This window comes from Calidris pugnax, unplaced genomic scaffold (genome assembly GCF_001431845.1).
Source record: "Calidris pugnax isolate Ruff unplaced genomic scaffold, ASM143184v1 scaffold165, whole genome shotgun sequence".
NCBI classification, from domain to species: Eukaryota; Metazoa; Chordata; class Aves; order Charadriiformes; family Scolopacidae; genus Calidris; species Calidris pugnax.
In genome coordinates this window covers 135,907-153,344 of record NW_015090878.1, presented here as the reverse complement: position 1 = coordinate 153,344, position 17,438 = coordinate 135,907, and the positions used below count along the sequence as shown (strand labels likewise).

Genomic DNA, 17,438 nt, shown 5'->3' with positions numbered 1-17,438 from the left:
CCCTTATATAAACTCAGCACCGCCCACCCACCAATCAGCGGAGGCTGATGGCACCTCTACGTGCTTTCATTGGCTAGCGCACCGGGCTAAGTGGCCCCGCCCCCTTGTCCTGCTGCACGGCCCTTCGCGCAGCGCGCGCGCCCTCTGTCGCGCGCTGTACCTTCGAGCCCCGCCCACCGGCGCGTTCGTGGAGGCTGACGGCACGCTCCTGGTCTCTGATTGGCCGGCGCGCGGCAGGCCCCGCCCCGGACGGCACGTTACGCAGCGCGGCGGTTGGCGGCGGCGGCCTCTCAGCAGAGCAGCGACGCGCTCGGGGACCGGGAGGCGCCGGGCGAGCCCGGTGAGTGCGCAGCCCCCTCCCCGCATCCCCCTTCCCTCTCCCGCCCGTCTCCTCGGTCTGGAACCGGCGCGGTCGGGCGCTGCCAGCAAGCGTGGGCCGCGGTTCCCGCTGACAGGCCCGGGGCGCGGCCCGGAACGGCCCGTCGGGCCTGGCTTGGCCTTACAGCCGCCGCGCCTCTGGCCCGCAGGTTGTGAGACCGCAACATGTCGGAGGGCGAGTCCAAGCAGGTGCCGAGCAGCGGCTCCGACTCGAAGCCGGAGTCGACGTCGTCCGGGCCGGGGATGACCTCAGTGTCTGCGCCTGTGACTTCCGCGGCGCCCCCAGAGGAGGAGGAGGAGGAGGAGAGCGAGGACGAGTCCGAGATCCTGGAGGAGTCGCCGTGCGGCCGCTGGCAGAAGCGGCGGGAGGAGGTCAGTGCCGGGTGCGCCGCGGGGGGAGCCCGGGCTGGGCGGACGCTCGTCCTCCCCGCCGGCTGCTTGCCTTCCACCTGTCCCGGGTCAGCCCGGGCCCGGTGCCGAGGGCCCGTCATGCTCCCGGGGCCACAGGGAGATGAATGGCCCTTCGCCAGCTGCAAGGCTATCCTTCCTTGGGCTCGGCAGTGTGGAGGCTGGAGCGGGGCCTGCTTCTCTCTCTGCGTGTCCGTTGTGCTGCCCACTTCTCTGTGCAGATGGTGTCAGGGACAGGTGCTGCTGTGCTGAGCAGGGGGCGTCTCACACTCCTCGGTGGGTCTTGTTTCATAGGTCTTTTGCTCTAAGGATAATGAAGAGCAATGACTAGATAGTCCTTGGTGTTTGCTAGGGAGTGTGAAGGGAATGGTACCTGCTGCAGAGGCAGCCAGTTATCCAGTTTCATCTGCTTTTTGAATTTTGGCTTGGTTTTGCTTTGCTTTGAAGTCTTGCATTAGGATAAAGCATAGCCAGTTCACGCAGACTTGTTTCTTGGCTTGTTTGATTTGCATCCACTTCTCAGTGCGTATATCAGAATTCTCCTGTGTGATGACACAAGCAGATTAGATCTTATTGTTTTAGACTTCTCCCTTTTTCCACTCTTTGCTGTGCTCTGTTTATCTTATTGGGGGCTGTCTCCAAAAACTGGTTTCTGCTTTGCGTTGGCTCAGTGAAACCTGCTCTGGCTGGGCAAGCTGTATAAGCTGTGGTAGTTGCTGAAAGACAGCAAATGTCAACTCCAACGCTGCGGCACAAGTGCTGATGTAGCTTTTCTCAGCCAAGTCAGGGCTGAGCATAGAGGTTTGTCTGCTTTATCCGTTATTGTAGACACAGGGTAGTTCAAACTCTGGTGGTGGTGATAGAGTCATTTATTCTGATGTAAATTTGGAGGTCAAAGTAAGGTCAAGGATTCCCCGCGGTTCCTAACCTTTGCTTGCTTGAAAGCTGTCTTGGTTTTGTTAACATAAGCCAAATCCTGCCATGAGGTAGTGAGAATGTGTCTTTTCAAACCATACCAAAGCTGTACGGTTTGGGTTGCAGCGAGGATGGTGTCTGTATGAAGCTTTAATTCTATTCTCCAGAGTGTGATCCTGATGATAACCTGAAGTGCTTTTTCCTGTGATTTGTGCTGAATTGGCACACGTTGGGGAACAAAGCTGATATTCAGTTTGTGTAATCTTTTCAATATGTTTTACTCAATACTGATCATTTTGATATAGAAAGATAAATTTCCTTCCAGACACTTCTGTACTCTCCTATATAAATGCAAGATTCGATACGCTCTAGTATTTTCTTTAGGCTTCAGTTTCTCCTTCTGCAGACAAATTGAGGCCCAAGCACAAGAAGTTTCTTAAAATTTCGGCATGGGTAAATTACTGTCTTCAGGCTTGAGAATGAGGGTGGCCAGTTGGTTTGAAGGCAAGCTGCCTCTGCATATTAGACGTGTGGGCTTTATTCCACTTTACAGACAGAGGAATGGCTGTTGAAGGCCACAAAACGAATTATTGACTGTCCTGGGGTAAACTTGGGGCCTCCAATTCTCAAGCCCTCACCCATCAAGGCTGCATCACCTCCCTGCAGGGAGCGCTGATTCGGTACCGCACCCGGGCCACGTGTCCCACGTCTGCACAGAAAACAGGCTTTTAGTGATCATGCAGTTATACTCCATTTTGTCTCTTAATCTTGCATGTAAATGCGTGGCTTTGGTTAGACGCCGGCGTGTGGAGTGGCATTAATTGGCTTTAACTGCATGAGATCACACTCTTTGTGCCATCTTCAGCTTTTGGGCTGGTCTGTTCCTGGGAGTAACCTCTCCCACTGCTGGTGTTCCAGCACAAACTTTACTTGTGGAGTAACAGCTTTGCCCTCCGAGCATCCTGGCGTTCCAGAGTGAAGTGTCTCTTCATCTTTTTGTTATTTTTGCTAGCTGCAGACTTTCTGTAACCACTGGTTCCACCAAACTTTCGGCGGTTACAGAAAGTCTGCAGCTATCAAAAATAACTTCCCAGCAGTGGTGATGTCGCCCCGGGGCCGTGCGGGGAGCAGACGGTCCATGTCACCGGGCAAGGGCGTTAAGCGCTCCAGGTTTGCGGTAAATGAGCAGATTTGGGCGGAATTCGCCGCCCGAGCAGGCCCCGCCTCCCGCAGCGCCCGGAATGGCCGTGGAGCGGCGGAAGGGCCTGCGGTGGCCGCGCGAGTCCCGCTGTTTCCCCGAGGCTCCGGGAAGCCCCCTCCCGCCCCGTTCCCTGCCGCGGGGGGAGCGCTCCGGTCCCGGGGCGGCTCCCTGAAGGACGGCTGCGCCAGCCAATGGCAGGGCGTGATAAGCGTTACATCACCAGCACCCGCTCCCATAGGCTGCCGGCCGCCCTGGCCACGCCCAGCCAGGCCCTCGCGCCGGCGGCGGCTCCGCCGGTGTCGGGTCCCGGCCCGGGGCTGGGGGCGGTACCGGGGGCCGGGGCGCGGCTCCGGGCGCCGATGGGACCCCGGCCCTTCCCCCGCCTTTGTCCCGCTACAGCCGCCAGGTCCCGTGGGAGCTCGCAGCAGCGCACCGGGCGGGGCGTGCTCGGTGTGACCGGAGTTACGGGCTCGGCGAGGGGGGAGAGCCTCAGCACAGCCGTGTGGGTGGGGCTGTGAGTTCAGTGGTGATGTACCCGCTACAGCAGCCCAGCCTGAGCTGTACCGGTCGATGTAACTGAACATGTGTTGGTTCACACCGGGGGAATAACGGCAGGCACCGGCACACACCCTTCAGTCCCGCGACTGGAAATGCGCCCAAGTGCTGAGGCGCTGCGTCCTGCGCGGGTGCCACAGGAGGGGTTGTGCTTCTGTCCTTCAGAGTCTAAAACCTGTGGGTGGCTGAAAGGTGACATCTGAGTTCTTGCCAGCCATCAACAACCTCCCTTCAGACAGAAATGACCTTGTTGTTGTCTGATTGTTGTTCTGTGCTTGATGTGTTACTAACCTTTTTGTAAGCTCAGCTGCTGGAGCACTTTCCACTTTACACCCCTGCTTCACCGGCTTCTGAGATGGAGGGGTACATTTTGGAGACAAATCCCTTGTATATAGGTGTGTCTGTGCATACAGTGGTTGACGTGTTGATTAATCCTCGTTTTCCTGTCAGTGGTGATTTCTGCTCTCAGGCGCACTAGATAGGAGGTGCAGTCCTCCTTAGGTTCCTGAACGCTGGCGTCCAGATGAAGGCAGGGTGATGGTGTTCCATCTGGACCCGGGTACGAGGTCAGGTGCGGGACTTGAGAGAAGGATTTGAGGCAGTACACGCTGTGCCTGTGAGTACATCCCGGTACAGCGTTCAGTCTTGCTGTTCTTCTTTGTATACTGTTGCTGGAAGTTCAGAAAATTAACACAGACAGCCCCTCTGCCGTTAGTTTGCTTCTCTTTTTCTTTGAAAGAGTTTGCTGTTATTTGGGTAGGTGGTCCCTTGGTGGCTGGACAACTGATGCTCTCGATCCACACTCCTGTCAAGTGTTAAGGAAGGAGCTGTGGTTTATGAGGAGCTGACCCCAGAAATACATTAAATGAAGTGCTGGGTCTACTGCATCTTTATTTTACGTCCTTGTGGTCTTTTTCACTTCTAGTGGAACTCTTAGTTTCTTGAATAATTTTTCATCTGGAGCTGGTTGATGACATTTGCACCTCTGGATTTACATTTCTTCAGGGATTGCAGGATTCTTGGAGAGAAAATGCTGATAGACTGGGTCTTTGGATTCTGTGATACTCGAGTCTGGTTCCTTAGCTACTGTTGTGACTGGAAAGACACTTGCTGAGGCAGGAAAAGACAAGCCTCAGTCTGTCTTTTCATAGAATCATAGAATGATTTGGGTTGGAAGGGACCTTAGAGATCATCAAGTTCCAACCCCCTGCCCTGGGCAGGGACACCTCCCACCAGACCAGGTTGCTCAAAGCCCCATCCAGCCTGGCCTTGAACACCTCCAGGGATGGGGCATCCACAACATCCCTGGGCAACCTGTTCCAGTGTCTCACCACCCCCACAATAAAGAATTTCTTCCTAATATCTGACGTAAATGTCCCCTCTTCCAATTTAAAACTGTGTCCTGTCACTACCCTTCCTGACAAAGAGTCCCTCCCCAGCTCTCCTGTAGCTCCGTTCAGATATTGGAAGGCTGCTATAAGGTCTCCCCAGAGCCTTCTCTTCTCCAGGCTGAATAACCCCAGCTCTCTCAGCCTGTCTTCATAGGGTATGTTCTCCATCCCTCTGATCATCTTCATGGCCCTCCACTGGACCCATTCCGATGGGTCTATGTCTTTCACCTGTTTACTGTTGCACAGCTGAGTTTCGGTCTGGGGGGAAAGCGAGGCATTCGAGATGCTCTGAGCTTTGGATTCTGCTGCTGGACAAGGACGGGTTGCAGAGATTCTCAAAGCAAACTGGTGCGAGGAGGGCTGCCCCATGTTGGACAGGCTTTGGCAATTGACCTGTTTTTTTCCAGCTGGTGGAGAAAACCAATGCTGTGCTGCAGTTTTTATGATTTTACTTGACCGTTGGGAAGGTGCTTAAAAGAGGAAGTGTGCGCAGCCTTTAACGTTTTCATGGGCTCATCTGTAACCCTTGAGATGTGCTTGAAGGAGACAAAGGGCATTGCAGGCTGTAGAGCGGGTTGTGCCTTTGCCTTGGGCTGGTTGTCAGCAGACCCATCCTGTTCCTGTATCAGAGGGCTGGGGAGCAGCTCTGATGCTTTCCTGGGTGGGCTGGAGCGTGATCAGCACCTCCAGCGCCTGTGACCGAGGGACAGGGTTTGCTCCATGTTCTTTACAGAGCTCTTGCTATAAATAACACAGTCTGTATCGCTTACCAGCAGCACCAGAGCTGTCTCGTTAGACCTGTGTTGGGAGGCCCAGGGGAAGCGATCACAATGTGGTGGCTACTGCTGCCTGTTTGGTGGTGGTCAGGTGTTAGAGCTGGGCTCACGCTGGGCAAGGAGCTCACTGCCAGGCTGGCAGAGGGGAGAGTCTGCTTGCCATCTCCGACCCCAGGTCCTGCCTGCGGAGAGGCTGCATGGCAAATCCTGATAGAGAGGGACACTGCAAAAGCGTGGCCGGCCAGAAATAGGTGAGCACCATATAGGTGAGCATGTGCCTTTCCAAGTGTCCCGTGTTAGCACGGGGGACACGAATAGCTGTACCCTGTTCCTAAGGATCAGTGCTCAGGGAAAGATACCCTGTCACGAGTGTCTCTAGTACCCGTCTCCCAGGCCCCTCTGTCTCTGCAAAATCCAGCCCCAAGATCTTTTGTCCAGACTTTCTGGCTGGAAGTTCATGAGCAGATATGCGTGCACATACACAGAGAGTAGGAGCACGCTTACACAGAAAATGGTTTGAAAAATAATTTAACAAAAAGACCAGGCACAGGCCTTGGCTTGCGACTCACCTTGATCCTTCTTTTAGCCCTTCCCTCAAACATCCTATAAATACTGTACCCAAATACTCTTGTGTTCAATCCCAAAGTTGCCCGTTCCCGACATCCTATTAGAAGTCCTGTATTCCTTTACACAATGTCTCCACTTGGCTTGCATAATATTGCTGAAGGAGTTTCTCCCATTGAATTGCCTAGATGGGGTGTCCTAATTGGGACGATGTCTTAATTGCTCACCTTTGTGGCCTTGGGAGCCCCGGGCGCAGTGTCTTACCACTCAGGGTTGGGCTGTTTGGGTTCCCTGCTGTGGCGTGGTTCCTCCTGTCACTGAGGTGGTTCTTCTACCCTGCACAGCCCTTTCCCAGGTACCTTCCCACAGCAGTTTGACGAAACTGTGAATTCAAGGAGACTCCTGCAGCTCTGCCTGGAGTTGAGTGAACAACTGCTACGGTACAGAAGGTGGAGAAATGCAGCTTTTAAAATTGTGATTACAGCAGCAGCAAGAATAAAGAGAAAATGTGTAATTATGATACTACCTTTCTGGATAGAAAACCAGTATCTGCTGTGTATGTGGAATTCTGCTCTAGCTGTCTGGGTTGCAGAGCCAGGGCTGCTGCTGCTAAGCCACCAAATAAGAAAGTGAACAGGAGAGAATGGAAAAACCACTACCATGTTTGGTGTGACACATTCTCGCAATGATCAAAATTTGAGGTAGTTTGAGCCAGGTACTGATTTGGACTCTTGTATTTAGTAGTTAAATGCACCCGTTTCAGATGGTTAGTTTAATCTCAACTTGCAGCCGGTTTTGCTTCTGACATATATCCCGTGGTAGTCAGATTTACAGTTTATTTGAGATATATATATATATGTACACGTAAGGATCACGTGCTTCCTCATTGTTCTCCTTAAAATATGATGTTTAATCACTTCATTGCCTGCTTTCTCTCTCTTGAATCATCAGGAACATGAAATAATTACTCTCTATTTGTATCCTGTGCCATGGGTGACTTTTACAAGCCTGTTTCAGATTTGTACTTAAAACAGCATATCAATTTTTGTGGCATTTTCTATTCTTTTCCTTATAATTCCTAATACTGATCTTTTAACACCTCTGAAGACGAAGTCATGTTTTTCAGAGTTATCTGCAGTGATTTGAAGATCTCTACCAAGTGGAAGTGTCACAGAGCAGCGGGATTGGCTAGCGCAGAATGAAAATAGCTGACTTGGAGTTTATCCTCTCTGTTTTTTCTCCTCTTTGTGGTGTTTTGCATTACTGGCACTCATCTGAGCTCTCCATCCCTGGGTTCAGTGCCCGGAACTTCCAGAACCTCCTGGTCAGCTCTATTTCTGACTGTTCTGGGTGATAAAACTATCTGAGGTATGTCCTTGGTGTCGTGTGTGTGATGAGGGAGGGTTCTAATAATGGTACAGGGGTAATAATAGTGCAGTAAATACAGAGATACTGGTGATTTACCGTAACCCTCCTGCTGGACTTCTATCTGAATGGATTCTGTTTGTAGATATTGGGGTTTCTTCCCCACTCCCTTATTTTGCTGTGCTGTTTCTGTTTCCCTTTGGGAATTAGGCATGGGGAATTTGTCACCTCTTCCTACTCCCATAACTCAGCTCTGTGACACTGAACTCTCCTTGGCTCCACTGGATTGCTTGTTTGTGGGGAAGCACCAGATGAAACCAAGTGTTTGTCCCTTTGGGCTCCCAGGAGACAGCTGATGTATTCATTTCTGTTATCCATTACATGGACGGGAATAATCTCTTTGCTTCAGCATACAGTTTCATTCTGTAGGGATATTCTAATTATTGTGGGGTGTTTTTCCAATTTTTATGCTTTTTTTTTTCTTTATTGTAATTCATTGCTGTCACTTGTGGCTTAGGCTGTATTTCTAAAATTGACAGATCATGTGAACTGCAGAACATCTCTCCAAAAGTCAGTGTTCTTTCAGTGATAGATATCCAGATGTTTGAGAGCTTTGCAAAAAAGATGCATTTGAGAATTGGAATAACCTGTCGAAGGGAAATACATCTTCTAGACTTTTTTCCCATAGAGTTAAGTTATGCCTTAAGTAACAGCATTTAAATCTCTCTCCCCCACTTCCCTTTAACTACTTAAATTTACTTGAAATTCTTCTTGAGTTTCCTTATGTCTGTGTATATGGACAAAGAGCGGCATTAGTATTTGTGCTGTAAGTTTTTTTTGTGGCTGTGGGACTGCTTCCTCTGTTGTACTTCAGAGGTTCACGCTAAACCAAATTCAGTTAACTTCTTCCTTCATGGTTTAAAAGCTGGCAAGTCTATATGGCCTTTCTGGAAAAGAAAGGCTTCAGAGGAATATGTTATCTCCAGCAACATGGGGTGTTTTATTGGAGCCAGTCCAGTCTTGTCACTTCATCAGCATAGTTCATGGGCAGCTTCTTGTCTTTGGTTTGGGTCATAAAACACCACTGAAAATTAATCAAGTTAAAACAGTCAGTCTTAAATTACTTGACAGAGCTTGCAGGAGGCTAGGGCAAAGCGAGGAGACAACCTATGTCATCTCCATCCTGTGCTGATGCCCAGGTCATGAATGCTCTTTGGGGCAAGAACAGCATTTCTGTCATCTCTTCAGGGCATGGCCATACCAGATGTGGGACCTTGCTGGTGGGACCTTGCTGGTTGCTCTCCTTGTCCTTCAGGGCAAGGCATGGAGGGCAGTGTTTTGAACGTGCCATTTTTATTTCCTCTTGCTCAGTCAGGTTTGCGGAGAAGTTGAAATTTATATTCCTACAACAACCTCTGGTTTTGCTCCTAAATGGAGCAGCCAAGCTTGCAACCATCCATTGTTCACCAGTTGCTGCTTGGGGGCAATGGCCAGCCATGGCCTTTGGGAAGGCAGAGGCCAAGCGCCAGAGCATGCTTTGGTGGGGGTTTAGGATCCCACTTTGCTGAGCATGGGGAGGGGTTTGGAACAGTGATTGGGCAACCTGAACAAAGGAGGAATTTGCTGTCACCTTTCCAGTTGTCTGTCTGCATTTTTCCCCTTTTACTCTTCTGCTCAAGCTGTTGAAACTCCTCAAATGAGAATTGCCGTCAGTGATGTCAGATGGGTTTGGTGTCTTGAGTCATATCTGGTGCCCCAGAATATTGCTTATGAGTCATGAAAGTTACTTATGTTTGATAAACTTGCCTAGAAGTGGGAGCAGGTATGATAAATCCACATTCACCGGCGTATGATCTTGAGTCGTTGTCAGTACTTTTGAACTTAATCCAGTAAAGCCAGAAGGTCTTTGAATAGGCAGCAGATATGCTGAAGGAAGAGAACACAGAGAGAAGGATGGGCACCGGGGGTCAGCAATCATGGCTTTCATCTTGCCCATGCAGTGCCGACATGGACCTGCCTTTCTTTTGGCTGGGGCTTGGCATAATTTCTGCTGTTTGAAGAACATAACATTTTTTTGAAGATCATATATAAAATTATATCACTCTCAGGTTATTTATATATAAAATAAATACAGTAACTAAAAATGCGTAACTTCTTGACATAAAATATTAATTTTTATTATTAAAAGATGTTTTACATGTTTTTCTTGTTTTCAGATCAAGTTTTGTCATGAACATTCAAGAATTTTTTTCTTGTTTCCTTGAAGCCAAGCTTTGATGAAAAACTTTATAGAACCCTCCACAACATGAGAATATAAAGGTTTTGAAAATAACTTATTTCTTTTCCTTTCCTCCATTTTAATGTCTTTTTTTTTTTTTAAATTCTCTTTATTCTTTTTTCTTTTTTCTTTTTTTTTGGTTGGGGTTTTTTTAATTTTTTTTTTTTTTTTTTTTAAGTTAAAGCCTTTTGGCATTCAACTTTATTTAATTGTGCTAGGCATTCTTATACTGCTGTCATCTCTAAGCTATTTCTTACACTAAAAATCTCAAGGAGTAAATGTTCTGTCCTTAGTTATCTTCATCCTTTCAGCTTTCTTTAATGATGAAACGTAACAGGCCTGGCCTGGTATTTAGATGTCGGTATCAGCGCGTGTGTGTGTGTATATATCAAATCAAGTTCTTACAATAGATATGATGAATGTCTCCTTAAATCAAATCTCAGACCTTTCACCCTTCAGTTCTGCAGGAGGTGAGGGGTGCGAAGGGAACGGGACTGTTCATGCTAAGCTGCTCCTTTCTTGTGATTGTTTTCAGTAGTTATTTTCTGTAACTCAGGCTGTCTTTATGTAATTATGGCTTATATTCTTCATTGCTACCTATAGTGTAGTGTTTAATTCATTTAAGTTTTGTGGATGGCAGAATATTTGGGTCAGTTCTCATTAGCATAACATTGAGTAAATATGATCGTGTTAAAAGTGGCTGCCAAGGGGAAAGGCTTTCTGAGGAAGCCCTCATGGCCTTCAGAAAATCCTCCAGAAAGTTGTGCCTGAGTTTTTGAGACCTTTTTTGTATCCCTTTCGTTGGGATTGGAGGGTTTTGGTTTTTTTGGTTATTTAACTAAGGATATCACAAAACAGAAAAATCCAGTGTATTGTTGCCAAAAGGCAGCTTTTACCACAAAACATCCTTTGTGTAAAAGAATTTTTCTCTCAAATATGCCTAGGCGTTGCTGCTTACGTGGCCCACAGTGTCTTCACAGTTGGGTATGTCCCATTCCTGAAATACATGTGCACAATCCTGCCCTGGAATGCTCATTTAATTAAAAGTTATTGAGCAAAGTTCCCAATCCTCAAGCGAAGGCTGCATGGTAATAGTCTGGTCTTGCTGCCTTACAGCTCACTCCTGTCTCCATCCTCCCTGCACAGGTGAACCAGCGCAATGTCCCCGGCATCGATAGTGCCTACCTGGCCATGGATACCGAGGAGGGGGTGGAAGTTGTGTGGAACGAGGTTCAGTTCTCCGAGCGGAAGAACTTCAAGCTTCAAGAAGTAAGTTGATGCGTTTCCCGACAACACACAGGGAACAATACAATGTGTGAGGCTGGGATTATAGATGTTGATGACCTTTCCTGTGGATTACTGGCTGGATTTAGAGTGCTGTGCTGCTCAAATGAGCAAATTCAGCTTAAGTCTGGTCCGTGCAGAAAAATGTGAGCTGCTGTTGTGCTATTTCCATGGGCTCTTGTGTTGATTTTGGTGATCAAACCATGCTCAGCTGAGGTGCGGTGTAGGATGAAATCAGATGCTGTTTGTTCTTAGCACAGGAACTTGAAGTTGTTAAGGGGACCAAGACCTGAGAAGAAAGGATGACGTGTGCTGATGTGGTCTCTGATGTAACTTGTCTCTGTCTTTCTGATGTTAAGGAAAAAGTTAAAGCGGTGTTTGACAACTTGATTCAGCTGGAACATCTGAACATTGTGAAGTTTCACAAGTACTGGGCTGATGTGAAGGAGAACAAGGCCAGGGTAAGTAAAGCTCAGTGTTTGGTTTTCTCACTGTATTTCCTGTAGGTACTTAGAGAAGCAGAGGGTAATGTCTCGTACTGCCCCTACAGGTGATCTTCATCACGGAATATATGTCTTCAGGGAGCTTGAAACAGTTCCTGAAGAAGACAAAGAAAAACCACAAAACGATGAACGAAAAGGTAACTCTTTGGTGTATGCCTGTGTTCACATGGTGCCATCAGCCCCTGCAGAGCTCCTTCGGCAGAGGATCCTGATGAGAAGGCAACCTGGTGATAACGTGTGGCTGCAACTCCTTTCCATTACTGCGAACTAGTTCGGTTGCAGGTTCTCTTGGGCAGCAGTTCTGTGCTGTCTGCTTTATTTTCAGCAGTTCTGCATCTTTGTATATACAGTGTGACAGGCATATTCCTTTCTGTGTGTGCAGACAGGAAAAGGCGTTTGAGGACTTAGGAGGGGACAACTGAGCATGAGAGTACTGATCCTCTAAGCTTTTGCTTCCTACATACCTGTACTGGGCAAAAGCTCAGATGCCACAGAATGGGGCATATATTCCTTCATATGAATGGGCTGTGAATTGCAGAACTATGGTGTAGTTCCTCTTCCTGGAATGATTTTTATCCTTCTTGCTCCTGTGTCTGTAGGCCTGGAAGCGATGGTGTACCCAGATCCTCTCTGCTCTCAGGTACGTGAGTTACGGATTTTGGGGTCTGGCCATCTGTTTAAGTGTAGCCTCTCTTGTGCTAGAATACGAAAAGCTGTAAACGTACATGCTGCCAAATGGTAACAAACTTCAGGGAATGGAGCCTGGAGAGTGCTTTCAGCCACTCAGCCTGATTCTTTTCCAGTTGTGGCCTGCAGAGTGTCAGCTGCACTTCTGTAACAATCCCAGGGTCTTCAGTTAGACACTAGTGAAGGCTTTAGAACAGAGAACCATGTGCAATGGAGGTTCTAGATCCCAACAGCTGCAACTGATAGTGAGTATGGGAGCTGAGCATTAGGGGGCTCTTCAGAGTATCCAACTTTATAACCATGGCCAAGAGGATGTTGCAAAGAAGTCTCAGAGAAATCAAATTCCGCATGAGAGGAGTAAGAAAACCTGTCTTAGTCTCAGCAGGCTGTGGCTCGGTAGCATGCAGTGGCTTCATAATTATCCTGGTGTGATATTGTTAAAAGTGTATGTGGTTCTATACATCTCTTGATGATGCACATCTTCTGAAGCCATCTTAGTGTAACCCAGATGAATAGAATGTGGGGGTTTTGTTTTGATTTTAAGACTCCTCTACCTGAGCCAGAGTTGGTATGTAGCTAATAACAGCCTGGGAAAAACAATAACCCTGATGTCAGAGCGAGAGTCTTGCTCCACAGAGAAAATTCTGCGGCGCTTGGCTAAATGTAGCTGTTGATAAATAGCTGAGGTTCTAATAAGCTTTTGGGAGCTGACAGTCCTTATTTGTGCAGGCTGCTAATGTGAAACCAAGCAGAGTGAGGCACAAAGCCAGGTGTCCTCAAAGCACTGACCAGCTTTATTTGTGCCTGCTGGAAAACATGACCAGTCGTGTTGGTACAGCACTGAGTGCCTTTTTGCTGCCCTGTGAACGGGGCCAGAATAAGCCTCTGATCTTTTTGGTATAAAACCAGAATGCTTTCTGCACCCACCTGGCAGTGCTGGGATGGATGAAATGGTTTCTTTAACCCTGGTACTCTGAGTTTCTTGGGAACTGATCAGAGAAAGCTTTCTTTTTTCCCCATGTTCCGGACGTTGTTCATTAGAGACAGTTGCTTAATTTTTGTGACTCTCCTAGCCTAGAGGCTGATGTACAGTCATTTAATTGCACCCCCCTGCTACTGTAAATCCCTGGCACGTGCCCTTTGCCCTCCCATTCTCTTCTGGTGTTGCTTGGGGCAGGGAAGGGATGGAGGGAGGGATTCCTGGCTCAGCCTCGGCTGTGTCCTAACCAGAGCTCTGTTCTGCATCCCCAGCTACCTCCACTCCTGTGATCCCCCCATCATCCATGGAAACCTGACTTGTGACACCATCTTCATTCAGCACAACGGACTGATCAAAATCGGGTCAGGTAAGACTTGTTGGAGGTGACCTTTGCCTATGAGACAGACTGCTCAAACAGAAAAAGGCATCTAATCTTTTCAGGGTTATCTGGCATGATGCTTGTGTATGTACTTGTGTTCCTCCACCACCGCATCAGTTGTGCCAGCAATTGATAGCAGAATTCACTTCTGGTTGGACCGGGTGCACAGGAAGGACTAACGCTAGTTACTGTTTCCCTTGTTAGCCCCTTCTTCAGTTCTTGATCTCAGGCTAGTGACCCAAGACATGGCGCTGAAGTTTTGCGTGCACGTTATCCTTCTTTCATCTGCTCTGCAGTCTTTTTCACATTGATGCACACAGAGTTCTCTTCTCTTTCAGTGTTGTGGGGCTTTGGGAGCTGACTGTAGAACTGTGTCTGCTGAGGCCACGGGAGTGATTCTTGTAGCAGCCAACACTTGCAACCAAGGCTATAGACTCAGCTGCAGCAAGCTGCTTTTCTTGGTGTCCTCATTCAGCATCGCTCACCTTGGCGTGGGCTTCAGGGTGCTAGCTTGCCTTGGGCTTGTTTGGCAAAGACATGCCCAGTTCAGGCAGCCACCTGTGCTGAAATAGTTCATTTTGTAAGTGATTTTTCTGCAGTGCAGTGCATCCTCGTGTACTCTGGTTTTTTAACCTTTGCTATTCCTATGTCTCTAAAAAACCATCTGCAGTTAGGGTGCGAAATGTTATACCTTGATGTATCCTTTCAGGTGACAGCTCTGCTACCTGTCCCCCAACTTCTGAAGGGTGTGCACTTGCCACCCTTAGCCTTTTGTCTGGGTGAGTACTTGGTTTGATGTTGACAGGAAAGAATGCTCTGCTTTGCCTGCCATCTTAGAATAGCCTCTCTTCAAACCACAGACCTCTGTGGCCTTTCTTGTCATCAAAGAGCTCTTGTATTATCTCTTTGTTCCAGAGTCGGGGTCTCTGTTCCCTAGCAATCCTCTGATACGTTGCCTGTACCCAAGAGACTGGGTCATGGCAGAAGGAACATTCTGTTTTCTACCTGCCTGTAAACTTGGTGACATCTTGCTCTTCATACAGGCTGATGGGGCTCACTTCATGATCTTTCCCAGACTTAGTCTGGGTGGAGGAATTCCCAGGAGCTGCGTACATCTGATACCTGTGTGCTGGCAACCGGAGCTGGCGCTCTGGTATGCCATTCAGGCCACTTACTGGGAAGTCTATTGTAGGCTTGAGTACATAAGAGATCCCTGTCTTTCTAGTTTAGTCTACAGGTGTCACAGAGCTGCAGTCTTTCTGATTGGTAGCCAGCACTTTGTAAAAACAAACCACTTGAAGCTGGTATCTAGAGCCATGGCTTTTTACCAAAGGAGATTCTGCAGGTCAGCAGACTGGATGTTCTCCAGAGCGTTCAGAGGCTGTTGAGGAGAATGGTGGCTCTTTGAGGGTGGGTCACAAACAGTACACCTTTGCCCACTCCCCCCGGTTCCACAGAGCTTTGCTTCTGTTAGGCACGGTGTGACAGAGGCAATGAGACTGCTGGGCTCTTCCGAAGAGAAGTGGATGTCTGCCTACTGTCACAAAGATATCCTTAGCCAGAAGAGGACACATGCTGGAAGTGTTCTTAATTGCAGTTGCTTCTGAGCAAACTTTCTTCTAGCCTACAGTTGTAGACTGCCTTGCTCACCTTGTGTTCAGAAGTGATCTGTCTCTGGGAGATTCTGGTCTTTTCTTACATATAAAAGGAAGTGAGCGCGAGTGCACTGTGGTCAGGAGTCCTCCAGATGTGAAAGCTGTGGTTCCAGCGCAGGCTGGAATTAAAGCTGCCAGTGTTGCTGAAAATATTCCTGTAGTGCCCACCCAACTGGGACCATCAAAACTACGTAATCGGACCTGCTGGATGTGGTTGAGCTCAAGATTCTCTAGTTCTGCTGACTCCGCAGGAGCCAGAGGTGCTGTTCTCACATTTGGGCCCTCAAGTGGTGGTTGCTCTGGGGTCACTGACGATGTTAGGCCCATGTTTATTGCTCTGTGTAGTTATTTCTTATGGCTGGCTGGTATCTGAAAACGTTCTTGCATTTACTTAAAAGAAGCGAGGCAGTAATTCTCATGTGTTTAAGGAGTGCAGTGATTCAGGGCACTATGATCTGAGCTGTGATGCTGTCTCTGTCCCCAGCACTATTCTGGGCTGTGCTCCTGAAAGCTCCTCTTCCCTCTACTTCAAGCAAAAGGGAATTCTTCTGAACTGGGGCAAAACCCCAGGGAAAGGAAGCTGTAGTGTATTCTGCAAAGCATCCTTCTGTCTGCGGGGTGAGAAGAGCAGTGCCTGTGACTGTGGCGTTGGAAATGCCAGTACTTGTTCCTGTAACACTGGTTTAGCTGTGGGAGCAGCCTGTTTACCTGTATCACTCCTTGCTGCCACTTCATGTTCCAGAAGCACATGCGCTAACAGGACTGATCACTGCTTTTCTGTTCTGCATGTAATTCTGGATCACTCTTTCTCTTTTTTTCCCCCTTTTTTTTTCCCCTTTTTTTTTCCCCCTTTTTTTTTCCCCCTTTTTTTTTCCCCCTTTTTTTTTCCCCCTTTTTTTTTCCCCCTTTTTTTTTCCCCCTTTTTTTTTTCCCCCTTTTTTTTTCCCCCTTTTTTTTTCCCCCTTTTTTTTTCCCCCTTTTTTTTTCCCCCTTTTTTTTTCCCCCTTTTTTTTTCCCCCTTTTTTTTTTCCCCCTTTTTTTTTTCCCCCTTTTTTACTTTGTCGGCTTATTGGTGCCCAGTCTCTGAAGCATCAAGGTAAGGTGCTACATGATTCTATTTGCATCTTTTTTTTTTTTCTCCTTTTTTTTTCCTCCTTTTTTTCTTCCCTCCTTTTTTTCTTCCCTCCTTTTTTTTTTCCTCCTTTTTTTTTTCCTCCTTTTTTTTTTCTTCCTCCTTTTTTTTTTTTCCTCCTTTTTTTTTTTTTCCTCCTTTTTTTTTTTTTCCTCCTTTTTTTTTTTTCCTCCTTTTTTTTTTTCCCTAGAGCTACTTGTGCACTGCAGGAAGAAAATAGATCAATTTAGTAGTAGGGTATTACTGTTACTGTTGCACTGAATTTTGGGAAGAAGGATGAAATCTTTATTTGCTGGGAGTTATCTGTGGAACAAAGAGGGAGCAGGAATGGGGGAGGATTTCTCATACTGCTTAAATGCAAAAGCCATCCATAACCATTAATTTACTAACAGGTTTTTTCAGTGCCATAAAGTACAGGGTTAATAGATGTAAGGAGGAAGAGCATCAAATGAGTGGGGAGCTTTGGGGAACGGGTGATCAGGACAGGAGAAGCACTGACAGTTCCTAAAATGGTCATCCCAGAGACCGGAGGTTCCGGCTGCTTTCTGGAGCAGTGGTCAGACAACAACATTCCCTGTGAGAGGTCCAAGGTGTTTTCTGTGTGGCCTTCCAAAGGATCCACGTTTGGATCTGTGCATGTCTGCACTGCGTAAGGAGTGGACCTGCGAAGGGAGCACGTTGAAGGTGTTTTGCTGCGAGTGGTCGCAGGTTCTGCGCGCGTTCAGATGGGGCGCTGGATGCTGCCCCAATATCGCAGTGCTGGGAGGTGTCTTGTAATTCCCATTGGGAGCGTAAGAACCACTCACAGCTGGAAAGAGGTGATGGGTTTTGAATTAAAAATCCTTTCGGGCAGCTCTTGGAGTGCCCCAGCAGAACTGAGGCCTCAAACTGGAGTGTTTTGTAGTGTCTTTGGTGCCCCTGAGACATGGCCACGTAATCGGCGTGTGCTGAGTGAGGCCTCAGCAGAGACAGAGGGAAGTGTTGTGTT

At 48.0% G+C, this 17,438-nt stretch overlaps 1 protein-coding gene across 3 annotated transcripts in view; it reads left to right on the top strand.

The window, feature by feature from the left end:
* Positions 1–234: 234 nt before the first annotated feature.
* NRBP1 (nuclear receptor binding protein 1) overlaps positions 235–17,438 on the top strand; it is a 33,414-nt gene continuing 16,210 nt past the window's right edge. The window contains exons 1-7 of one of the 3 annotated variants that reach the window (XM_014946386.1): positions 235–340; positions 528–750; positions 10,978–11,100; positions 11,475–11,576; positions 11,666–11,755; positions 12,218–12,258; positions 13,557–13,651. In XM_014946386.1, coding sequence (XP_014801872.1) covers positions 544–750; positions 10,978–11,100; positions 11,475–11,576; positions 11,666–11,755; positions 12,218–12,258; positions 13,557–13,651 — 658 coding nt within the window. In that variant the 5' untranslated portion in view covers positions 235–340; positions 528–543. Of the gene's footprint in view, positions 341–527; positions 751–7,320; positions 7,557–10,977; positions 11,101–11,474; positions 11,577–11,665; positions 11,756–12,217; positions 12,259–13,556; positions 13,652–17,438 lie in introns of those variants that run through there. The other 2 variants (XM_014946388.1, XM_014946389.1) reach the window with 2 other exon arrangements.